The following is a 26,452-nucleotide window of genomic DNA, read 5'->3' as shown; positions in this document are numbered from 1 at the left end:
CCCAACTGTATAAATGGGTAATTGTATGTAACCCAACGCTTATAAAAGGGTTTACCAGTACAATTAGCCGTTCCAAAACCTTTTTACTACTTTGCAACGCCTTCTAGAAAATATTAAAGTTCACGGTGACAATAGATGGTTTTTGAAAGATTGCTCAATCTTACAAAATGCTGCCCTCTAGTGGATGCTATAGACAACAACATTCTAGTCCATCACCCTGTTTCTGACACCACCCCCCACCCCCATTTTGAACATCTTACTGGAGTTGCTCTCAGATCTTTGGCAGAGCTACTTTCTGATAAATGTAAAAAAGACTGCCCTCAGTACCCAATATTGTTCGATTGAATGTGATCAATATCAAATTCTCATAGAATTTTGTGGTTTTCAATTTATGGTTCATGCATAGTTCTTTTTTTTGGTGTGATGCATGCGCTCTCTTCATACAGAAAACAGATACTGTGGCCCGAGACCTGGTCTACTGAAACCAAGTTCCATAGAGGTCAGGCAAGACCTCAAATGCATGCCTTAAACAAACAAATACAATGTATATCAATAAATGTTTATAGCACAATTTGAGTGATTCTCAATATTTTCATATTCTCCAGAAACTCTTATTCTCCAATCTAGAATGTTAATACCAAGTTTCATGACCATTGGAGAAGCAGTTCATGCAAAAGTGCAAGTGTGGCATGCAGTTGAGCTGCTGTATAGACAGAGACAAACTCCCGACCCCAAGTCAGTACTTGCTTCATTTAGCATAAGTTATTGAGAATATCAAAGTCCCATGACAACTGGATAAGTGGTTCTCCAGATATATGGAAGAATGCATGTGCGACACACAGATGGGCAGATAAATGTACAGACAAACCCACACTGTATAGAGATCTACCCAGAATACTAGTGTCTCAATAACAGTGATGTGAATATCAAGTTGCCTACTGGCAACGTGTTCACATGCCTCCACTAGATCTCCGTCACAGGGGATTTCATGCCTAGCAGGGGATAATGAGAGAGTGGCATTTCCAAAGTACATCCAGATTGGAGTCCAGGAATGGATACAGAATTGTGAATCAGAACACTCTTGAGGTTCTCCATTATGAGCTGCTTTACTTTGCATAGTGGATAAACTGTATTGTAATAAGATAAGGAAACCAAACACAGGTATATTTAGTTTTAAAAAGAAAAAAAGAATGAAGCATTTATGGTAATTTTTGGTACTTTAATAAATAATTTCAGAAACAGTATTGCAAAAGTGAACATGATGCTAAAATAAAAAGGCACTTAAAGATGTAACATGTAGTACATGAGACGCTTTAAAATGATTCCAGAGGCCATTTTCTAATGCTGTTTCTTGCATGACATGTCCAAAACAAAATAGTGTTGCTAATCCTTTTGTGTGGATCATTTGTATGCAAGGCTGCACTGTAACCTCTGCTTATATACATACAAATACAAGGAACAAATGTGTATGGAGGATTTCTTTTAAAATAAATTGTTAATACAATAAAAAAAAAAAAACATATGCAAGCTCAGTCAACAAAATCGTTAATCCCGCAAAATACAGTTATGTTACTTAACAGCAAAAAAAAAAAAAAAAAACTAAAACAAACTAAAGCTTTTTGTAATAAGGCATTTTTTTTTTTTTTTTTTTTTTTTTTGGGCATTAAAGAGTTGATCAGGGCTTGAATTTCAGGAACGCACCTTCAAGCTACTTGCAGATAATTTAATTAGCTGGTATTAAACTGAACAAGCCTATCAGTAGCTACATTTACAAGCACATCTTTCAGAAGCACATTTCATCTTCCTTTAGTACAGTATTAGACTAACTTTTCACCTGCACATAGTATCTTTCTTCTGCACATTTCCCACTCCTAAACCAACAGTCCATTACACTACTTGCACATAACATTCCTAAGGATAGAAAGCATCTTACAACAAAATACAAATACTGCAATAACCCTTTGTAAATTCAAGCCCTGGAAGGCACCGTAACAATGGCTATAAAAAAAAAAAAAAAAAAAAAAAAAAAAACTATGCAAACAGCCCCATGTTTGTGGGTTGCTTGAAATGAAAGGCAAAATCTGACCTTGTAATAAATCAAAAGACCTCTTGTGGCATCAACAATTTTAGATAGAAAAAAAATTACTACATTGTACATTTTCAAACTGCATAGTGAAAAAAATGGTTAGTAAAAAAAACAATAGTGGCCCATCATAATGAAAAACTTACAAAATAAAAACAAAAACTTAAATTAAAACCCATTGCTGCAGCCGCCCCCCATCCCCTCCCAAAGAATTTTGCATACAGTGTTGTAATAAAAGAAAAGTAACACATGTCTGATTATTTGCCCTCATACTTAGGATTGATCACAGTTGTCACTGCACTCTTGTAGATGGGATTTTCACCCTGGAAAACAAAAAGAAAATGTACAATTAGAATCCATTTCCTTCTATATCCACAATGTCTTTCTTCAATACCTTTCAACACATCCTATTGCCCTTGCCTATCTTCATAATTTATAATCCATAAAAAAATAGTGCTTCAGTGTTCCTGCGATGCAACCAATTTGCTCAGTGGGCATCCTCCAATCCCATGACCGAGCCAGCTTTCTCTTACACCCAGGAACTCGAGAGCGGATGTCAGCGAGCTACTGGCCTCTGAAGGACAAAGGCCAGCCCTGCAGGTGTCCACGTTTGAGCTCACCGAGTGCCTGGCCAGTAGGGTTTGCTGTAGTGACTTCCCTTCAGAATCGCCTGTGAAGACCGGTGACTGCACAGCCAGGACATCAACCTGCCCTGAAAGACACCCTGCACACCACGCGGCTGTGTTTTTACCAGGAGAGCCACTCTGTGACCCCAGACAGCAATAAGGAAAGCCCACACCCTGCTGATATGACTATGATATACATCTGTGATTTTATTTCCACAGTGATAACGATTAGGCGATTTAGGGTCCTTGGAGTAATACAATGAATACATTTGCTTAACAAGGTCCAGTTACTGTTAATTTGTGCACCATGAGCTCATCATACAGAACCTTCCTTTTTGAGTTCAAAGTACAAGCCTAGAACTACTAATAAATGCTGCCAAATGTTACACATCTATGGGCAGTCAGTCTAAACAGTTTCCATATTAATTTATTTCAATTGAAACTGGCCTTACAAACCAACCACTAAAAGCACACAGGGCAAAAATGTGGCTCACTCCTTAACACCACTGTCATGCTATCATTTACACCCCCCAAAACACACACTGTAGCAACGTAATTTAGCATTAAGCCAATTAAAGCTCCATGTAGGTTGAGATTAACAAAACTGTTTAGAAAATCAAAATCAACATGCAAATTAAAATGTTAAAAAGGTTCAAGCATGCAGGACCATTTTCTTAGGGTTGTATTTTACTTAAGTTAATATTCTGTAATGTTACAGTACATCTGAGGGTGCTAAAAATATTGATGGTCATTTTGTGTGTTGCTAAGCTAGCATAATTGTCTGTGAACTTTGAACTTAAGGTTGTGGTACAGGTGAGAATTGTGACATTCTACAATGTAAAAATAAAGCCCAATAGAAGAATTGCATAAAAGCAATGACTGGGGTGATGCTACCAGAATGGAAGGACTGGGACAGATAAGTGGAACTGCTGCCAGGGTGATGTGAAACTGCAAGAATATAAAGGAAGAAAGCTACAAGACAATTTTTGGAAGACGTCGACCCTACAGAGGACACACACCTGCAGCAGCCGCTCCACAGCTTGGCCTAAGATGCGATTAATTCACTTCTTTGGCTGCCTGGCAATACTGTCTAAGTGAACTGTCTGCTCTGTATTTTGCATTTTGTAACATTAAAAAAAAGTTGTTAAACTTGTTTGAGCCTCTATATCTGGATTCACTCTGGGTCAATTGCAACGAACTGAAAGCAGGGGATGATCTCGTGGTTAGTACGGAAGATGTGTACTAGTCTAGTACGGAAGTTAGTACCTATTGCAACAAACTTAGCAAATGAAGATGATCTGCAGGTACGTATTAAATTTGTTCCCAATTGCAACAAACCTGTACTAAAGGAATTGCGCCCCTAGAGGAGACTAAGTATCATACCAACGCAGTCCAGCAACCTCTTTAGACTAAGGTCTGTTCCATCGTATCAACTCGAGCAAGAACGAAGAAATGTCAAATGTATTGCTAAGTATTCATTAATTAGGTTTATCATTAAAACAACATTTTATATTATATATATATATATATAGCAACGTAATTTAGTGTGTGTGTGTGGATGGATAGTGAAAATCATGTCAATAATTATATATATATATATATATATATATATATATATATATATATATATATATATATATATATATATATATAAAATCACACAGGTCAACCCTCTTCATACTGCCAGGTAAGGGCCATGGGCAAAAAACGGGCAATAAGCGAAGGTGGCATTATAGTGAAGGTCAACAAAACACATAACCTTCTATGGTTTGCAATGAATTCAAACATTTTAATTATACAATTGCAGTATCTCCAGGCCACTTTAATAAAACTTGTATGAAATATACATGGTTACTTTTGAGGAACAGTTTATACTTAAATAAAAAAAGCTACTAATTTAGTTTCAAATCACCCAAACAATTTTTTTTCCTGTACTGTCATTTGAACTTCACTGTTTGTGGCACGACTGTAAGCCTGCGAAAAAGTAAAAAAAAAAATTCTGCTGTTTACAAAACTGAAGCTTTAGTTTAAGTTAGCCTTCATTTGTGTAAAACTTGCACGTAAACAAACAAACAAACAATTATTATTTTTTTTTTTAACATTTACTGTGGTTTATGAAAGTCACTTACTTTAGACTACGTCAAGCATTTTCAGGTAAAACAAAATCGACCCGTTCCATCAAGGTAAGCCATTTGTTTTTATCTATTAGAATGTCTCCAGTTGTCCTTCTATTAACAGTATATGCCTCACTTAGGCGAGAAAACATTTGCGATGCCTTGCTGACTTGCTTTCTTATTTTCATGCAGATTTCATACATGCAGATTTTTTTCTTTTGCTCTGATGTTAAATGCAGCGGACAGCGGGGTGGTGATATAACAGGTACAAATAGCACAGTTTTTACATTGGTGACATTTGTTCAGAGAGGATAGGTGGCGGTATGCGAGGGTGGCGTTATAAAGGAGGTGGTATAATGCAGGACAACTGTGTGTGTGTGTGTGGGTGTGTGTATGTATGTGTGTATGTATGTGTGTGGATGGATTGTGAAAATCATGTCTAAAATTAAAAAGTCTGCAATATATCATTCAAAAACATTCAGGTGTCTGCAAACCTGGCCCTGGAGAGCCACAATCCTACATGTTAACTTATTGGCAGTTTTAAATTGACAACGAGCAGAGATCTGGGAAGCACCTGAACTCCTCCTAATTAAGCAACTGAATGATCCAATCAAAAAAATGATTTTTTTTATACTTTGCTGTTTGTAATTAGTCATTAAAATGTGTTTGCATCTTTTCATTATTTGTTTATTTATTATTTGTTTATTTAGCAGACGCCTTTATCCAAGGCGACTTACAGAGACTAGGGTGTGTGATATATGCATCAGCTGCAGAGTCACTTACAAATACGTCTCACAAGGAGGTGAAGTGACTTGCTTAGGGTCACACAATGAGTCAGTGGCGGAGGTGGGATTTGAACCGGGAACCTCCTGGTTACAAGCACTTTTCTTTAACCACACAGCCTCCTGTGAGCTTCATGATTACACCTGTATTGTTTGAACGGAATAATCGGCTAATATTGCAGTTTACCTGTTATAAAATGTATTAACTCACAAATACGTTCCTACAGAAGCGTATTGTTGCCACCAGAAAAAAAAAAAGACATATATATATATATATATATTTTTTTTTTCTCCTTCCTTAATGGCAGCATTTTTCTGTTTTAAAAATCTGGGTATTTGTTTCCCGTGGCAGCAATACGCTTCCGTACGATCCGATCATTTTCTCAGATTTTTTTAATTTCCCACCCCCCAATTCTGATTCAGACAATAAGATCGGTGTACCATACTAACGCCGTGATCGGATAATCCCCAACGTTGTTCCTGATCTTTTTTCGTTGCAATTGGGACTAACTTGTAAACGCAGCTGGAGATAGTTCTGTACTAACCAGGGTAGAGTTTAGTACGCAGTTCCGTACTAACTCTGCAAGTTCATTGCAATTGACCCTCTGTCTAAAATGCACAAGGTTTTTTTTATTTATTATTATTCAGTTCTCATTTAAAGTGATCTGTTAATAATGCACAATTTTCCATACAAAGTTCCGCCAATGAAACTCAATCCTGGCCAGTGCAACCACTTCTGCTTTTTAGTTCTCTCCCAACCAGATAATGCCACGTGGGCATCGTTGTGATGTTCATGTACTGTTATCTCTTCTACATCTATACTTAAAAATAAATAAATAATTGGGCCACTTAGTAGTGGGGAGGAAGCTGCAAAAACAGAACAAATTGAACAGAGAAAGATGTGCACGAAAAGATTGCTGTGTAACACGTTAGCAAACAAAGGGTCAGATGAAGTCCATGCAGAAAAAAAAAGTGGAGAGGAAAAAGAAATACAAACTGAGATTTAGAGAGCAGCAGCTTTACGTCCATAGCTTGGATTCTTGAACTTATTAATAGGACTCTTGTAAATTGGATTCTCTTGCTGGAGTAGAAAATATGATAGATGTATAAAAAGAATACATGAATAAAGCAAGGTATGAAGCATGGATAGTTAGAGAGAACATGAACATTACAAACTAAGCAAAAGATAATATAAAGTTCCAGATAAATCTTTGTATAGCTGACAAGACTGAAGGCACAGGAGTTACAATACAGGAAACGTTGGGTTATCATAACCATGGTTCCCTTGGTAATAACCCAAACTTCCCTATCAAGTATGAAACGTAACCATTCCCGAATGGGTGAGTGTACCAAAGCCGTCAAGGCAATATTGCAGAACGGCCGGACTGCTACAAGGATACAAGGCTGTGCCTTGTGCGTTACCAGTCGCAATCCCAGTAACATGTAGCTAGGGCTCTATAATGGATGGAGAACTCACCTCTATGTTACGTTGTAAGGGATGATTCTGAAACCACCCTCAACACTCTAGTTCCAAAGCCAGGGTTTTGGAGATCCATGACATTGTCGATAGAATCTTGTAAAGTTTTGGGGAGTAGCCCAAACCACTGCATTGCAAAGGTCATTGACAGATGCACACAGAAACAAAGCCCACAAAGTTGCCATGCCCCAGATGGAATGAGCAGCGAGCTTTTCTGGGGGGGCAAGTTGGCTTGCTCATAGGCCGTCCTGACTGTCCGTTATCCATTTTGATAGCCTCTGTTTAGACAGGGCTTGCCCATGGGACTTAAACCCATAATAGACAAAAAACTGTTCGGACCACCTCCAACTTTGTGTCCTGTCCACATAATAAGCTAGTGCCCGCATAGGGCAGAGGGTATGGAGCTGTCGATCCATGTCAAACTGGAAAGGAGGTGGACGGAAAGCCTCCAACTCCACAGACTGGTTGATGTGGAATGCCGAGATGATTGGTAAGAAGCATAACCTTTGTCCTAGCTTCTGAAAAAATTAAGCAGGCTTTAGCAATTGAAAATGCTTGCATCTCACTCAACTTGCATAGCAGAGGTGATTGCAAGCAAGAAAGCCGCTTTAAGTGACAAATTTCAGCTCGGCTGAATATAAGGGCTCAAATGGAGGTTTCATGGAGTGCCTCAAGCACTATGTTAAGCCTCCAGCAAGGAACAATATCCTTCAGGAGGTGGCCGAAGCCACCAAGCTCCTTTCAAAAATTGTCCCGCCAGGAAGTGAACACCTGGGGAGACAAAGTCAATTTTGACATGGCAAGCAGCCGTTCAGGGGCCAGACCCAGGAGGTGTAGGCTCGATGGGTCAGGATGCCATAAGGTTCCCTGCGCCTGACTGAGCAGATTGCGGCGATTGGGCAGGCTCCAAGGCTGGTTGCTCAGGAGCTGCATCAGAGATGAAAACCAAAGTCTCCTGGGCCAGTAAGGGGCTACTAATAGCACCCTGGCCTGGTCTTGCCTGATTTGTTCTAGACAGAGCGGGAGCATGGCGAGCAGTGGGAAGGCATACAACAGTTACCTCGGCCACTGGTGTGCCAAGGCATCTATAGCCAGCGGGTCCCAGTCTCCTGTTATGGAGAACCAAAGGGGGCAGTGGGTCGATTCCGGGGAGGCAAAGAGATCTATTTCTGCTCTCCCATACCTGCCCCAAAAGAGGCTCACCACTTCAGGGTGAAGCCTCCACTCTGAGGCGCTGGGAACTCTCCTGGAAAGGAGGTCCGCCGCCCAGTTTACCACCCTGGGCAGGTGTGCCGCCCGCAGTGAGAGGAGATGTTTGTGTGCCCAGAACAGCTTTTGGGCCACACAATGGAGACTGGGAGACCTGAGGCTGCACTGGTGGTTTATATAAGCCACCTTGGTAGTGTTGCCTGTGGGCAAGCATGTGTCTTCCTTGAACCTCCTGTAAAAAAATTCTGCAGGGCAAGATAAACTGCCTGCAGCTCCAAAAGATTTATGTTCCATAGCCCCTGTGCACCCCTGCCATTCCACACAGCGCCCCAGCCGTGGCTGGACGCGTCCGTGGTGATGACCTCTCTTCTGGTGACCCTGCCCACTGTTATGCCTAGACATAGATGGGCAGGTTGCGTCCACCAAGAGCGCGCCTTTAGACAGTGGCGAGACACTATCACTAGGTGGCCCAGGTTCAATATGGGCTGAAAAACTCCGTTACTGAACAAGGCTTGGAGAGGGCGCATGTGCAGGAGACCCAAAGGAAGGGTCTGGGAAGCTGCTGCTATCAAGCCCAGAAGTCTCTAGATGTCACTACTGCAAGTGTTGTATTGAGCTGAAAAAGCTTCAAACAGGTGGCTATTGTCTGCACTCTGTCCGATAGAGTGGACAGCATGGACTTGGAGTCCAATTGCACTCCTAGATAGGAGGCTATCTGTATAGATGTAAGCTGGTTCTTTGTCCAATTCACCGTCAGGCCCAACCAATGAAGGGGGCGGTGACGAGTTCCGTGTGGGCCTCTGCCTGTGCCTGTGCTGGAGACTGGGCACAAAATGAGCCAGTCGTCCAGGTAATTCAGCACTCTGATGCCTCAGAGTCTCAATGAAGCCAGGATAGCTTCCATGCACTTTGAAAAGACACAGAGAGCTAGAGAGGCCAAATGGCAGTACACGGAACTCGTACACTGTTCCTTGAGAAGCGAACCGCAGGTACCTCCTGTGCCCTGGCTTTATGGGGATGTGGAAATAAGCGTTCTTTAAGTCCACCATGGTGAACCAGGTAGCCTGGCCTGATTGACTGCAACAGCTGTTGTATGGTCAACATTTTGAACCTCTGTCGACTCAGATACAGGTTGACCTGCCTGAGGTCAAGGATTGCTCTGATTCCGCCATCCTTCTTGGGCACCAGGAAGTACTTGGGAGTAGAACCCTTCCATCAAGTGGAGGGGTTGTACTGTGCAAATAGCTCGTTTTTGAAGCAGAGCTGTCACCTCCCGAGAAAGTACTGTAGCGTCTTGTGGGTCTGTGACTAATGTTGTAGTCACGCCCCGAAAGGGAGGGGGACCGTGCTTGAATTGGAAAGAATAGCCGGTCTGTACAGTAGAAAGCATCCAGATGTCTGTGGTGCACTAATGCCAATACTCCAGGTGGTTCCCTGAAAAGAAACCCTGGGCTTGTGGCAATAAGGCCCTAGGGCCGCTGCCGGACTTGTGGCTTGGCTTGCGATCTTAGCTTCTGAGGCTGGTGGCGGAACTTGTTAAAAGTTGCCACGGTGCGCAGCTTCGGGCCGGTTATGAAAACCCCCTCTGGCTGTTGCAGCAGCCAGCTGTGCCGGTCTCTGAGGCTGCTGGGGCCTTGGGCGCCAGTTTGTCGCTGGTTTGTGCACCTGGGGTGGCTGCTTGGGAAGCAGACGCACCAGTTCCTTTGTGGATTCCCGTGCACAGTGAGCACTGCAGCATCTCATCCACCGCAGGACCAAAGGTATGTCCTGGTGTAATGGGGGCATCTAACAGCAGTGCTTTATCCCTGTCAGACACTCATGCCTGGGAAAGCCAAAGCTGTCTTCTTGCAGCTACCAAAGCAGCAAGATTCATGCCCACAGCCTGTCCATTCAGTTTGGAGATATGGAGCAGGTTTTTATTCAGGGTGAGGGTCTGTGACTCTAAGAGCCTTCAATAAACAGGTCTGGTAGGCTACCAATATGTTGTTATATATAGTTACCCAGCCGTCGAGTAGCAACACCCCTGTACAGAATGCAACAGGGCAATAATGCACAATACTGTGAAAAAAAGAATCCAACAACTGCCACCTCAGTCCGCTCAGCACCGATGTACAGAATGTAACAGGGCAGTATACAGGACTGAAGACTGGCCAGTAAACTGAACAGCTACAGAACCTTGGGTGCGGTACACGTGTGGTGACTTGCACTGGGCGAGTACGGTACCCGTGGTACAGTACACGTGTGGTGACTTGCACCGGGTCAGTACGGTACTTGTGCAGTAACCTTGCCCTGCATTACCGCAAGCAGCAGTATACAGGGACTGTATAGCTTCTGGCAAACCCACAGTTGGAACAACTGAGGAAAGTCTGCTGTTAGCCTAAACAGCCTTCGTAATGGTGCTGCAAGCAGCCACCAAAACGGCAGTGATATACTGTGACAGACTGAAACAATCTACCAAAAGCGCATCAACGCTGAGCCCAGCAGCTGTAACCGTGTTATTTGGTATTTATTTATTTTAAACCAAAAGTACACACACAACAAAGAGAATCTTTAATTAGTTAATGCAGAGCTGCTGAGCCCAGCAGCTGTGCTCCTCTTCTGTGCAAGACAGGAAAGACACACACCAGAGAAACTCACAAAACAGTAATAACAATTACAGTTCAGCAATAAGAATATTGTTCCTAATGAAACAAATGTAACCATTAATCTTCGAGGTCACTGCGTCCATGATTGCAGCATGTTTGAAGGAAAAATTATACAAGTACCCGTGTCTGTAGCCCTCTTATGCTCTCCGGGGCGAGCATGGCTACATCACGGGCGCTTGGTGCAGCTTTGATATTCTGTTCAGGTTCTGGGATCTTTACAGGTATAACACCCATTCGGTAATGGTTACATTTTGTACTTGATAGGGAACCTATTCTCAGGCCTATACAGAAACAAAGGCTATGAATCTTCAAAAACATGGTAGAACCCTGTTGCATCAGCAACCTATCAGACAAGTTATTTCCAGCATAGCAAGCCAATCTCCATATTAAGTAATCAAATCATATTTTGTCAAAAATATTGTAATGAAATTAAGATATATAATGACCCATTCAACTTTTAACAAGCAATGCTTTTGAAAATGTAAAACCAGTGTTGCTCACCGTGTCCCATTTAGCATTCATCTTTTCTTTTTCAAACTTAGCAAACTCCCTTCTGTCGTGGATGATCATGAGCAGCTTCCAGATGAGCAGGAGAGCGAGACCAATCAGCACGATGCCAGCGACCACACCAGCCACAATCGGGATGATGTCCGGTCCAGTAGGACACTCTGTTTACATGGGAGCAGGAAGGAAAAAAGAATGGCATTTTAAATAATATGGGGAGGAATGGATCCGTGGGTTTGATTCTATCAATACAGCAGAGCTTTTGTACGGTAACTTCTGGGCCTTTTGTGTACACATGCATTCTAGCTTAGGGTATTTTGTTTCACCACATTGAAGGACAGACTCCACTTAAAAACAGATGCACGCAAAAATAGATCAAATAATTCATTAAGTTAGTCAGAGTTTACAGTAGTTTTAAATTGAACGAAAAGTTTGAGATTCAGATTGGTTCCATTCCTAGAAGACTACAGAATCTGGGGTTTCAACTGAACCCACCACACTTTGTATTCACAGCACTCACCTAGTACGTCAACAACGTGCACATGGATGTCGTTTTCTGTGTTGTTGACACCGTAGGTGAAGTAAAACCAGCAGTCGCTCGCATCCCTCTCTTTACAGTGAGTGAGTGCTGTGGCCTGGCCCGGCTGGGGCAGCTTGTCCCGATCGTTCACCTTGGTGAGGTTGAAATACGAGCAGTCCGCCTCGCAGGTGTCTTTCTTCTCTCCTGTACCGAAGGTTCTGCACTGTACACACTCCCTGCAGATGCAACGGAACACGATTTAATAAGCTTGCAACAGTCGTGCTTATTCAGTGTTGAGGAGACAACAAAAACAATTATTATTACCCCCCCCCCCCCCCCCCCCCCCCCCCCCCCCCCCCCCAATATTTAAAAAACTAACTCAACTTCAAAAAAATAATTCTTGGCTTTGGAGCCAGGCAACAAATGAGTCTCTTTCTGATATTCAGCATTTCAATTTACCTACACTGAAATGCACTGAAAGACTCACTTATGCTCGGCACACACTCCTGGGCACGTGGGGCAGATCTCACAGGTTGGTCCCTGGAATTTTGGATCTGTGCATTTGCAGGTGCCGCATTCACAATTTCCTCTGCCATTGCAGATCTGTCCATTCTTTGCTAAACATGTGGATGTATTCAGTGAGCAGTCACAGGCACTGCCAGTATAGTTGGGGGAGCATTTGCATACCCTACAGACACATTCGCCATTTCCTGCAAATCAGAGCACAAGTAGTTAAAAATCCCAAGACTTATTCAAAGCAATTTAAAAGTCTTCTTGTAAATGCACAAAATCGCTATACAGTATAGCTAATATTAACACTGTATCGATCTTCTTACCACCACAAATCATGTTGTTTGACCGGTCACAGTTGAAGTTGTCACACTCGCAGTATTTGCCGGAGTAGATCTCGTTGGGGTTATCCCTCTTTTTGCAAACACATTCTCCACAGATACAGTCTCCATTGGTACTGCAGATATCAGTGCCATTGTCCCGTCGACAGTTAGCATCCAGGTCATCACTGTTCACTTCTTCTGTGCTGCACTCGCAAAGCCTACCAATACGGCCTTCATTACACCTGCAAAACGATTTATTGCAAAACAAGTTCTGAGCACACACTAGACAGTATGTTTTGTCTAGGTAAGACACGCACATTTAACAATGCATACAGTAAAAATGTAATTATGGGGAGGGGATAGTTTTCCTTTTAAAATATTTCAATAAAATACTTAATAGCCCCTCCGATATAATTTAGACTTGGAAATTTTTTATAACCATCAACAAAGGCTTTGCGAAGCAGCTGTGTTTAATTTGGAATGCAATTCTTTCTGGTTGTCTGGCTAGAAGACAATTGCAAAGCAGTATGGAGTGCAATTGTGGGCTGGAACAAGATTAAAGACCACAACTAAAACAGCCAAGCAACTGAAACGTTCATTGGTGTGGTTCTCAATGTCCTGTATTCTTGAGTTTGTAAGTAAACAGCTACACACCCAATATATTGTGTAATTAAAGCAGAAATTGACATGCATTGCCTTTTTTTTTTTGTTTAGCAAATGCGGATAGAACGCTAAACTTTTCCCTTTTTTTCCCCCTACCTGCAGGCACCACACTCAAATGTCCCGTTGCCATCGTTGCATTTTGGGCTGTTTGGAATTCCCTTGTCGTGGCACTCGCACTCGCAGATAAACTTAAGTTTGATTTCAACTTCTTCCGTGAAGCCCAGTGGTTTGATCTTGATTGTTTCATCCTGGCCTTTCTTTGGACATTTGTGTGCAGTAATACTGATATTAAACATGACCTTGAAAAAACAGCAAGCAAAACAGATTGGGAGAAAAATCCCTACAGCCAGAGTAAACTGTATTGCTTGAAAGCAACATGTGCCAGTTATCTACAAAAGAGCATAAAAAGCTGTGGTCTAATCACTCGTCATCCTATATATTATAAATATTCAACAGCTGCAGATATATTTTGCCAAAACCAGTCAGGAAGCCTCAGTTGCACGAGTTGGGGCCTTGGTTCACATAAACAGTGTCGAGCAAGAAATCAAGTGCATGTTGGCCGGGCAGACCTGCAGAAATATGTTATTGCTAAGAAGAAATTCAAACTGAAAACAGACAGTGAACATTCATGCAAGTATGAATTACATAGATCTAAAGGACTGCAATAAAAAACTAGCATGAATTTAATTTGTATGATTAAAAAAAAAAAAAATCATCTTCCTACTTCATCTCCAATGGAAATGTTGGAGCATTTTCTTCCGTTTTCTCCAGTGTTGACGAGCCCGTTCTTGCAATGTGAAACATAATTAATAGTCACCCCCTCTGGAAGCTTGCTGTTCTCAAGGATTACCTCTGAAGACAGAGACTGCAAAACAAAGGGAAATAGTTATATAATGCATAAGCGCACTGTTCCTAAGAGAAGAAAAATTAAAATTACAAAACAAAACACAAAACAACCCATAAAAACAGACAATGCTGGCATCCGGTCTCACAGACCACACCAGTCTAACAATGTCTCTTCAATTGCTTTGTGTATAAAACTGGATTTTAAGGCTGGTTACCCATTAAGGCAGATCCGTGCACAAAAGGCAGCTGGCTGGGTACAAGATAAGATCAAGCGAGGCGAGGGGGGTAATGTCTCATTTCCACTCCTCACCATTAGGGCAATGAGACTTGAACCACTCATACTTACATTATAAGCATCGATAATCAGCTTGATTACATTGCTGGAGTTGGAAGAGAGAGTTCCTACAGCAGACTTTGGAATGAGATTCTTCAGTTCCTAGAAAAACAAGCCATACATACAAACTTCATATCTGAAATACATCTCTCACATTCATTAACAGGCCTAGATCACACATCAATTTTTTGGTCAAGACAACTTACATTTTCCACTGCTAAAGTGTCTACAATTACACCCTAAAAACTCAGGAATACACTTCTAAAGAAACAAGGTCACAAAAACAGTCCGACATTTAAAAGTGTTATTACTGTATGACTGAAGTTAGAATCCACCCAGAGTACATTCTTGTATTTAATTCTTTTATTCAGTACATAAACAACCAGAGATGCTTCAGACAGTCATGAGAAGGGATGTGGTCACGTCGGTCACAGAACCTGTGAATTTTGACATTTGTTCCCACGCAGCTTGTTCACTTCTGAATTGGTTTCAGTGCAAAGTTAAAAGCAGTTAGCAAACGTCAAAGGTGAATACTTACACAGAACTATAAAAAAAGTGGAAAAATTAAGTTCTAAGCAACTAGCAGAGCAATATTCCAAACAATTTCATGAAAGCAGAGGGAGCAGCTTTAAAAGGAGATACAAACTTCAAAATGAACCAAAGCCTTTTTTTTCACATCAGGTGTTAAGAAAACACATTAAATACATGTTAAATACATTAAATACATGTTTACTTTGCACAAATACTAAATTACAGTATATTACATACAGTTCAAATCTTCGTAGCTGTGACCATTCCGTGATATTGTCTATTTTTAGCCGTGACTGTGCCATGATTTTTTCTTACTGAGACAAAATCACATCCCTAGGTCAGGACAAACATTTTAATTCAAAGCGGATGCTGCAGATTATCAAAACCCAACAATTCTTCAGCGCTGCCTGTTTCCAAAGATCGTGCATGCAAGTTCACATTATTTATTGTAAACAGGATATACTGTAGCGGCCGCGCCCAAATGATCCTGTAATACTGTCTTTTTTTTTTTTTTTTTACAGAAAATACTCAATGAGTCTGTACACAATGTCAATTTACCTTGTAAACAGGCTGGAATTCTTCTGTCACAGCAAAGATGGTCTGGATGTTGTTGTCACTTAATTTCTGTACAAGGTGGGCAATAGATGGATAGTCCTAGAGAACAGAGTCTAAACTAAATAAACAGCATAACAGAAGAGCAATTTCACAAAAAAATATTTGTGTAATACAAAAACAAAAATAGATTCTGAAAGCTATTCATAATGTAAAACTGATTTTTACTTTCTGGAAGGAACAATTTAAACCTTTTTCTTCCCTTCCTCATTTGATAATGAAGCCCAAAGTCTGCTGTGTAACCAAAGGTAGTAAATACAATTTAAAAAGCCAAGTTTAATATACAGAAGAGGGAAAGAGCAATGGCCAACGTAAGAAACCCTCAGATTTAAAAAAAAAAACAAAAAAAAAACACAACACTTAGGTGTAGAAACCTGTGTCTACAAAAAGCACAAAAAAGAAACCTTGTCTAAATTTTATTTTGTGCTACTGAATATCTTCTTGCTTACATAGTAATGACTCATGGTGTACATGCCGTTTTCCAGATGGCACTTTCCATCATTTGGCAGAACTATTCCACCCAGTTTCCCATCTCCAGCAAAGTGGAATCCTGCATCAGTGGAGAACACCAACAATCTGGTGACATTTCGCCAGCCAATATGCTCCTATAAAATAAAAATGCAAAAATTAAACAATATCTGCATCTGCTTGTTCAGGCTGTTCCTGATTTTGCATGTTAACATGAATCAAACAATGCAATCTGGAAACATTTCCTGCCATGGCCAACACCCTGAGCTATACAGCTCTTACCCCCCGCTGGGTATTAAATCCCCTGTAAAAAGGAGATATAGTACAGGCGGTCGTACATATGTGCACTTCACAGATTTCTCCATAGACCTGGAAAACTGCTTATCCAGTTGTCATGAAACGTGGTATTGACATTAAGCACAAGTTACTGAGAGTATCAGATGGGGCAGTGGTGTTTTACTGACATACTTGTTTAACTGATAATCTTACCTCTCCCAACTACCCAAAATCAGGCAGCACTGAAAGACATACTTACACCACAGACAGCAACCTGCATTATGGCATCAAAACCACCTTCAGGAGAATCCAAGTTTCCAGAAATCTGCTGCTGTCCTACAAGAGTATTGAACTGGTTTCCATTGTTGGTGAGCTTGAGGACATTTTTGTAGCTGAAGGGGCTGGTACAGTTTTGGTCGCCAGTGCAAGGGTTCAGCAGCTTGGCTGGGGTAGTGCTGATGTAGGGCATCACAGTTTTCTCCACAAAGGAGCCGAAACCTAAAAGCAAGACAATACATGACCGACCTAAAATGAGCCAATGGTACAAGCTATATAGCAGCGGTTTTCGGTTTTCTTTTCAAAAACTAGTACCTCGTTTCCATGGACAGCCAACTCTAGTGCACTTGAATTGGTCCAAATTCTCTCCGAACTCAAGTTGATGGTGAAAAAAGGAGACGTTTCCATGCTTTTCCGAGTTACCCAAGGGCAGCAGTGTGGAGTAGTGGTTAGGGCTCTGGACTCTTGACCGGAGGGTCGTGGGTTCAATCCCACGTGGGGGGACACTGCTGCTGTACCCTTGAGCAAGGTACTTTACCTAGATTGCTCCAGTAAAAACCCAACTGTATAAATGGGTAATTGTATGTAAAAATAATGTGATATCTTGTAACAATTGTAAGTCGCCCTGGATAAGGGCGTCTGCTAAGAAATAAATAATAATAATAATAATAATATAAAAAGTTTACAAACGAGGAGGCCATTCGGCCCATCTTGCTCGTTTGGTTGTTAGTAGCTTATTGATCCCAGAATCTCATCAAGCAGCTTCTTGAAGGATTCCGGCGTGTCAGCTTCAACAACATTACTGGGGAGTTGGTTCCAGACCCTCACAATTCTCTGTGTAAAAAAAGTGCCTCCTATTTTCTGTTCTGAATGTCCCTTTATCTAATTTTTATTTGTGACCCCTGGTCCTTGTTTCTTTTTTCAGGTTGAAAAAGTCCCCTGGGTCGGCATTGTCAATACCTTTTAGAATTCTGATTGCTTGAATCAGATTGCAGCGTAGTTTCTTTTTTGTTCAAGACTGAATGGATTCAATTCTTTAAGTCTGTCTGCATATGACATGCCTTTTAAACCCGGAACAATTCTGGTTGCTCTTCTTTGCACTCTCTAAAGCAGCAATATCCTTTTTGTAGCGAGGTGACCAAAACTGAACACAATATTCTAGATGAGGTCTTACTAATGCATTGTAAAGTTTTAACATTACTTCCCTTGATTTAAATAATTCAACACTACTATATATCTGAGCATCTTGTTGGCCTTTTTTATAGCTTCCCCACATTGTCTAAATGAAGACATTTCTGAGTCAACATAAACTCCTAGGTCTTTCATAGATTTCTTCTTCAATTTCAGTATCTCCCATATGTTATTTATAATTAGGGCTTCTGATTTTCGGTTTTAACTAATAAAGCACCTCCAAAAATTAAAAAAATTAAAAATCGGTGGATAGCCAATAAACGCCACACCACCAGAAAAACTGGAAATGGTTAATCTATTCATGGTGACTACTCTTTTCCCGGGATTACAGGATTTAAAGCTGTATTACAGTTAAGATACAGAGGATTTAAAACAGAATTGTGGCGAAATGTACAAAAATGTCTACACACAAAAACCCCAGAAAAATGTGCCCGTGACCATAGGGATTTTGTTTTAGGAGACAGCAAAGGAAAGAAGGTACAACTTAAGTGTGCAAACACTGTCGACTTACTATACATATTGACAGAAAAAAACCCCCCAAAAACCGCTCAAGCACTTTGAAAGTAACCGAAAACACTAATTAGGAGGCTATGTGGTCCAGTGGTTAAAGAAAAGGGTTTGTAACCAGAAGGTCCCCGGTTCAAATCCCACCTCAGCCACCGACTCATTGTGTGACCCTGAGCAAGTCACTTAACCTCCTTGTTCTCCGTCTTTCGGGTGAGACGTAGTTGTAAGTGACTCTGCAGCTGATACATAGTTCACACACCCTAGTCTCTGTAAGTCGTCTTGGATAAAGGCGTCTGCTAAATAAACCTTTTTTTTTTTTTCATACAGTACATCAAAAAACGAAAGCCCTGAAAAAACCTGATTTACATAACTCAAATAGCTAAAAATAAGCACAGAAAAATACAATTAATAAAACCCAAAAAACAGAAGCCCTATTTATAATGCACGTATACACTTTTCTCTATTAAATGTCATTTGCCATGTGTCTGCCCAGGTTTTAAGTACTGTCTAGATAATTTTGAATGACCTTTGCTGCTGCAACATTGTTTGCCACTCCTCCTATTTTTGTGTCGTCTGCAAATCACGTGAGTTGGGCAGGAAATACTTGCGAGTTAAAGGTCAAGACATGCGTTCACTGCAGATGGTATTACAGTCTAATTGTCAATAATTTAAAAGACAAATCAATCTGAATATTCCTTCACATTTGTTTCATGCAGTACATATACCTCTGGCAGATTGGTATGCAGAATTGGGAAAGAAGCACTGGACAAGGGAAATAATGTGTCGGATGTCAAAGTGAATATGAGAATGACAGTTATGAAGCCAATTTACTTGAAAACATTACAAGAACCGGACATTTCCATCAAAGGATTTAAATCTGCAAGTGATCTAATGCAATCAGAAACCCAGAGGCACTGTAAACAGCGCCCGTTACTGTAGTAGGACTGTTATGTGAAGCATTTTTCATGTTCTTTTATTTTATTCTTTGCAAGGGTTTAATTATTAAGTAACAGCCACAATTGTTTATGCCAGACATGTTAGAAAGTCTAACAAAATGGTTGATTGTTATTGTCGATACATTGTAGATATCAAAAGACACCCACCGTGCAGGTATCGCAAAGTCCATAAACAAAACATTAAAATAAATTAGTTCAGCACAGTATAAAAACGGAGATGATTTTACCAGTGCTTGCTAGTCTAACTGATTAGAAGGCCTTTTTTATTCTCCAAGTTGCTGCAATGACATTGTAGATCCTAGTATGAGGAGTTACTGTAAATGATACTGGTTTAGCAGACAAATTTCATTAAGTAAACATTTTTTAATCTTTTTGGAATTAAAAATATGCAATGCAGTTTGGCATTTTGTTCTTCTTTATGACTGGCAATTTCTCAAGGTAGCAAATCCGCTGAATTTAATACCAGCCAAAATGTCCCGTTATACGGTATGTTCCCGCCTCTTACAACATTTTTGATTGACATTTAGTGATGTAATTTCCTACCAAATTCAGACTTTAGAATTCAGGCCAGCCGGAGGAGTGAAATCGGACCAAAGAATTCGGGCTCCAGTCCTAACTGGGAGCCAACTCAAGTCATTTAAAAACATGGAAACCGAGGGGTGTGTGTGTGTGAAAGGGGGGGGGACGGGGACTCAAGCATGTACCCAAGTTATGTGGTTCATGAAAACATGGTAGAAGTAAGTGTTATTCACGTTGGTCAATAGCCTTAGGTTTGATATGTTTGGGACATGCACATTCATTCAGCATGCCTGATCTTGATGAATTCTTACCAATTCTAAAATCAGAAGTAATGTCTTGCATTTCACGCATCAGATTAGTTCCGAGATTCTTCACATTTTCCAAATCATCCTTCATGGAGAATGAGAGATCCATAAGGTAATAGAGATCAATGGGGTAGTCCTCTGCTCTCTTGAATTTCAGTTCAAAGGTCTGTGGTTCACCTGTAAAAAAAGAAAGAGAACATTATGGAGTTTAACATACCTCCTGTATCTCTGCCCCCCCCCTTTATGTTTAAATAAGGTGTTGCTGCCAGGATCGTACTGGGGACACCCAAATACAGAATACCCAGCAATACACTGTACAGACCTCCTACAAGACTGACAAGCAGCACTGACAGCTCTGCAAAAAAGCAAGACATTGCTGAAACAATGCAACACCCCTACTGGGAGCAATGGTTGACGGGTCTGAAGACCAACAATAGGTTTGAAACGTATGCTGTACCTTTAGCAGCCTGCATTTACAAAAAAAAAATAACAAAGTATAAAATAAGATCAATTACTAAACAAGAGTTTTGCAACATGCAATAGGCTCTCAATGGTAATGTACTGATCTGACATAGTGTCATATATAGTTACCTGATCGCAGGGTTAAAGCCATTTTCTGCGGCTGAATCTGCGTGATATCTTCTGGTTTACGTTCGTCTGTGCCATGACTGCGGTTCGTTACTGCCTTGTTCAGAAGCACTGTTTTATCGCCTCTGGGGTTTTCAATCTCTGTACACCGTTTTTTGAGAGATTCAAGAACATCACACCTTGCCGAGGTCGGCTCCCCTTGTTTTAAAAAATCCTACAGGGTACAAAAACAGGCAATGAAAAATTATATAAGGAAACTTGGGAGTGGTTTGAATGTCCCTTTTATTTCTCTTTCAGACTTTTTTGCTGTGTTTAGCCAATTAGAAAAAAACACAAATTTAAGGGATTGTATTTGTTTTCAAATGCAATTGTTGGAAAACATGGAACAAGTATTGAATAGCAGTTTGCTACGCATGAGCAATGACAGCTGTATTCATGTTATTTTTCTGAAAAGTGATTTAACATTGGATAGAAAAAATTTTAGTTCCAAAAATGCAAGCACTGATGTAATAGATGAAGGCTGGCAATACACTCTGGGTATATAGATACTTGCACTGCATTGACTCCGAGCAAGCAAGAAATAATAGCAGCTTCATTGAGCAATGGATGGTAGCAGAGAGCTGAGAAACACCAAGTTAACATATATTTAACTACATTTAAACAACTGCACATTAGAAGTAAATTGAAGGCAATATGGTAGAGAAGTTACCCTGAAGTTATGACAACTGAAAAGGATTCTTTTGTGTCAAAGCAAATGACTGGCCAGCAGCACAAGGCTGTACAAACAAGTCCTTTGACCTCCAGCCCTGACATGAAAGACGTTCGGGGAGTCCACTGGGGTATAAAACTAATTCTTAGAATATACAGCTGGTTTATGAAGGGGTCATAAAGCTAGTCTTCAAGGGGACCAGAAGGGGTCAGGCTCTAAGACTTCAGAGAGATCCAAAGAGTTAATGCCACTGGACTCAAAGGGTCTCAGGCAAAACGGAGAGATAGGAACAAGGAAGATGACAAAAACCAGATGTATGGACCTTTTTTGGGGCACCACCAGGGGTCTGAAGAATGCACTGAGTTCAGAGGTCGTCACACTAGATTACACACACAGACACACACACACACACTCACACTAAATGAAATATATGGTAATAGGATAATGAGTTGTACCTTTTCTATTGGTTAAGTGTCAGAGAAAGAGGAGGTGGACCATCTATACAGAAGGGTATTTAATGTCATGCAACAATTGTAAGATCGAGTATTTTGTTTGTCCTGTACCTGGGACCAGGCTCCCTGCATATTTCAATAAACCTAACAACTGATTGAAGAAAAGGACTCTGTGCAGTTTCTTGAATCTACTTACTCACCATCCTTTTTTTTTAAGTTACATCAGCAATATTTTTTCATAAGGAGGGAGATCATGTAATAGTTTAAAAAAGGGGCAGAAATCAAATTCCCTTACCACAGAACACTTGCATTTACAACAGTCGGTCTTGTTTTTAAAGCTGGTCGAGGAACAGGCAAACACATGATACTATTGGTAGTGCACTGGACTGGCCCATATCCCCAAAAACAAACAAATCAGTTGAGAACTGCAAGAGATGCTGCCAACACAACTTTACCCAGGCAGAATGGATACTTAAGAGAAAAATCCCTTATGATTGGTTTAAATCAACCAAGTCTTCAATTTAGATGCAACGTAACATTTAAAAAGGCACTTACTGGTTCAGTACACCATCCACAATTTGCACCAACTTGTATACACTCTCCACATGACTTTGCATTGGCTTTAATACAGTCATTTCCATCTGTAAAAACATTCATAGAATATTAAACAATAATAAATTGGCACTTTAACAAGTTTTTTATTGAAATAAACTTGCAATGCTTTTATGAATAAACACATACATTACTTGTTTTTTTTTTTTAAACCAACCCCCCCCCCCCCCCCCCAAAAAGGTAAAATAAATTAATAGGAATTACCTTGTTGAGCATTAATGTAACACAGCAAACACCCCAGTAGCGTGCATATAAAAAGGGATTTTAAATCCATCTGAAAATAGAAAGGAAAAGAAACAAACAAATAAAAGTTAGAAGTACAAAACAAATAAACAACCTAAAACAAAGTCAGTCATGTTTAATACAAAACTGTACCAAAATAGATTTCACACTTGCACTGGAAGCATTCCAACAAAACCACAGTAGTTTGAGAACACTCTCAATGGGTTAAATTATTCCAAAACCAGCAGGGGTTCCATTTCAAGATGACTTACTCATTCCGCATGCAAGCACTATGAAACTAAATCTAATTCTGTCCCGATGGGAGTCAGCACAGCAACTATGGGGATGTTAAATGTAGTAAAGTAGATCATTTGACAACTATTTTATCTTACTGTGCAATTATATAAAACTGCATTACACTTAAATTGGCATGTTAGAAAGCTGCAACTAATCTCAGGAGAGTCACAAGGTGCTGAAGGGGTCTTTCTAGCAAAAGCGGACCACATTCTGGGGAGCTGTTTTCTTCATTTTTGGATGTACAGCACAATGCATGTGATGGAGAAAAAAAGTGTTCCAGTGTACAGTAGTTGTCAAGTGTATTTAAGAGAGTTGTGTTAAAGCACACAGGTCTGAAGCTTGCAATAATGGGCATTTTGATTACCTTTGCTCTAATATATTTCTCTGTGGGGTTTGACCTTTCCACAAGAAAAAAGTATGCTTTTAAACTTACATGACCAAAGTATTAATAACCCCTTTCACTGTGAGAATTAATAAAATAACCTAAAAAAAACCCACCACACACACACTCCCAGTGCAGTTGGGCAATGTCCCTCCTTCCTGACTTGTGTGTATATATTATATATATATATATATATATATATATATATATATATATATATAACTGATTCGTTCTGAATACTTTAAACCCACCCGAACAACTGAGTGCCAACAAATTCTTACATTTCTATTGGAGGATTGTTAACACGCTTGCAAGGCTTAATTAGATTACAATTAGAAACTGAGCATTGTTCTTGCTTCTGAGATTTAAAACTTAACGTATTTATATATATATTAAAAAGAAAAAAGCCTAAAAAACACACACAAAGCCCAGAAGAATATGCCAGTGATTATAAAGATTTTGTTGAGGAAGACAGCAAAGGAAAGACGGTACAATTGAAGTGAGGTCGAGTTACTATACACATTGTGACGGAAGAAATTTGGAAAGTAATCAAAAATAATTTCATGCAGTATATAAAAAGCGAAAGAACCCCCCCAAAAAACAATATAACAACTCAAATAGCTAAAAAATAAAATAACAAAATTAATAAAAACAGAAGCCCTAGGTATATATACTGTAAGTGTCTCTCAGCTTTGGTTGATCTGTTTATATGTAGGACAGCAGTGTGGAGTAGTGGTTAGGGCTCTGGACTCTTGACTGGAGGGTCGTGGGTTCAATCCCTGGTGGGTAACACTGCTGCTGTACCCTTGAGCAAGGTACTTTACCTAGATTGCTCCAGTAAAAACCCAACTGTATAAATGGGTAATTGTATGTAAAAATAATGTGATATCTTGTAACAATTGTAAGTTGCCCTGGATAAGGGCGTCGGCTAAGAAATAAATAATAATAATAATAATAAGTATGGTACTACATTTTTTAATAGAATGAATACAGACTACAAAAAAAAGTTAAACCTGACAATGCAATACAATGTGTACTACAACCATGTTGCTCTACAAATATACAGGATAGTATAATGTGTAACAAATGCAAGTTTGGTTTAACACATACGGAAGGATCTACTTTAGTACAGGTTAAAAGAAGCCGCAAGATTTGGGGTTGACTATATAGCACAGTGAATTCAAATTTGCTGGAAAATGAATGTACAGTACTATAAGATTCTGTTACTAAAAGTACAAAGAAAACAAGTCTCATTGGTCAACAAATGATACGACAGTACCAGGCACTGAGGTCCCACATTGTTTGAACTGTCACTGGAGGTTTTCAGCCTGTTTCAAAGTCTTGAACCAAAACCTGCTTCACAGCAAAGGACAAAAGCCACATCATAATTAGCAGAGCTGAACCAAAGAACAGTTTATTTTCTACATCTCAGCAATAAAACAGCTACAGTAAACAATTCCTGTTTTTCAATTCCAATTAACTTCCAATCCTTCAGAAGAACTGGAATTGATATTTTAGATGTTTTTGAGATTATAACTGCTTTAATTTCAAGCCGAATTAACTGGCCAACAGTGACTTCAATGTGGGCTAGGGCTGTCAGTTAAGCCTCAAAATAGCAATCGATTAATTGGGCACACAAAATATAATCATTCGAGTAAATATCGATGATTGCACTCCTCTTCTCGCGATGTTATTTAATATCATTGCAGTTAAGTAAAAGCTTGTGCACAACAATTGAATGTGATGTGTAATTATACCTTGGTAGCGTCAGGAGAAAAAAATAAATAAATAACACATTCGCGACAAGGCTAAAGCAAGTTTAACATACTACATAAGTGTTACTAAAATATATATATATATATATATATATATATATATATATATATATATATATATATATATATATATATATATATATATATATATATATATTCCAAACAGATTACAATACTTTGGAATGTAATCTATATAAAACTAGACAAGAGTTTATGAAAACTGTTTTATTCAGTGACAGCTGCAGCATCATGCATTGCATCTTGTTAATACTGTACCACCTAACCTTCACTATCTGTGAAACACACAATGTGAAAATCCCTGCCTAATAATAATAATAATAATAATAATAATAATAATAATACATTGATTTACTTACACCATGCATACCCGCTAGCTGATCGTTACTCCAAAATTGCGTTTAACATCACTATCGTTTATTTATTTATTTTTAACGTTATTGAATATTGTTAAATATTCATTATATAACAACTAATTTTGAAACTCCAAAGAAGCGCAAAACTATATACACACAGTTTTCTTCAATGTGCACAATTTATTTACAGGCTGTTTGCCTGGAACACAAGCCTGTTGTCCTGCTCTGGACACAAGGTGGCGCACTTTTTGATTTGTTTATACAGTCAGAACTGACCCCAAACCTGACAGGAACAGCTCTCTGTGCTGTTGGGAAGGTCTCTCCTTCACAAGAACACCAGCTACTTTACAGTGATCACCTGGAACAGGAGACACTTGTACATGTGTGTACAGCAGAGTACAAGATATAGCTTCAAACAAAGAATGATACAGCTATGGACAAAAGTTTTGCATCACCCTATAGAATTAACTCATTTTACTTCATAAAGTCGAACTAAACCTACTGAATAATGTTACGTTAACATATTCATGAACATACAGCTTTGTAGTTTCATATACTTTACGACAAACATATAGAAAAATGTGACATTTTGATTTAACATGAAATACTACTATTATGGCTTCTGGTAGACACTTGCAATATCCTTTTGTAGTTTTTTTGACTACATGATGTTAAATAGAAGACATTCATATAGGTTTTATTCAGCGGTCCAGATAAGCTGCGTAAAAGCAGCAGGTATGCATTACAAATCTGAAATAAGCACT

At 39.7% G+C, this 26,452-nt stretch overlaps 1 protein-coding gene across 2 annotated transcripts in view; it reads right to left on the bottom strand.

The window, feature by feature from the left end:
- Window positions 1-1,198: 1,198 nt before the first annotated feature.
- Window positions 1,199-26,452, bottom strand: part of LOC117394292 (integrin beta-1-like) — a 43,291-nt gene continuing 18,037 nt past the window's right edge. The window contains exons 2-17 of one of the 2 annotated variants that reach the window (XM_059019500.1): window positions 22,843-22,912; window positions 22,582-22,667; window positions 20,869-21,079; window positions 20,284-20,454; window positions 16,783-17,021; window positions 16,229-16,384; window positions 15,726-15,821; window positions 14,649-14,738; window positions 14,181-14,321; window positions 13,553-13,755; window positions 12,797-13,035; window positions 12,448-12,670; window positions 11,961-12,196; window positions 11,438-11,604; window positions 6,603-6,686; window positions 1,199-2,406 (exon numbers count right to left, since the gene is read on the bottom strand). In XM_059019500.1, coding sequence (XP_058875483.1) covers window positions 6,609-6,686; window positions 11,438-11,604; window positions 11,961-12,196; window positions 12,448-12,670; window positions 12,797-13,035; window positions 13,553-13,755; window positions 14,181-14,321; window positions 14,649-14,738; window positions 15,726-15,821; window positions 16,229-16,384; window positions 16,783-17,021; window positions 20,284-20,454; window positions 20,869-21,079; window positions 22,582-22,667; window positions 22,843-22,912 — 2,406 coding nt within the window. In that variant the 3' untranslated portion in view covers window positions 1,199-2,406; window positions 6,603-6,608. The remainder of the gene's footprint in view (window positions 2,407-6,602; window positions 6,687-11,437; window positions 11,605-11,960; window positions 12,197-12,447; window positions 12,671-12,796; window positions 13,036-13,552; window positions 13,756-14,180; window positions 14,322-14,648; window positions 14,739-15,725; window positions 15,822-16,228; window positions 16,385-16,782; window positions 17,022-20,283; window positions 20,455-20,868; window positions 21,080-22,581; window positions 22,668-22,842; window positions 22,913-26,452) is intronic. The other variant, XM_033992414.3, reaches the window with a different exon arrangement.

This window comes from Acipenser ruthenus, chromosome 3 (genome assembly GCF_902713425.1).
Source record: "Acipenser ruthenus chromosome 3, fAciRut3.2 maternal haplotype, whole genome shotgun sequence".
Classification (NCBI taxonomy): domain Eukaryota; kingdom Metazoa; phylum Chordata; class Actinopteri; order Acipenseriformes; family Acipenseridae; genus Acipenser; species Acipenser ruthenus.
Note: the sequence above shows the minus strand (reverse complement) of the source record. Positions and strands in the feature narration are given on the sequence as shown.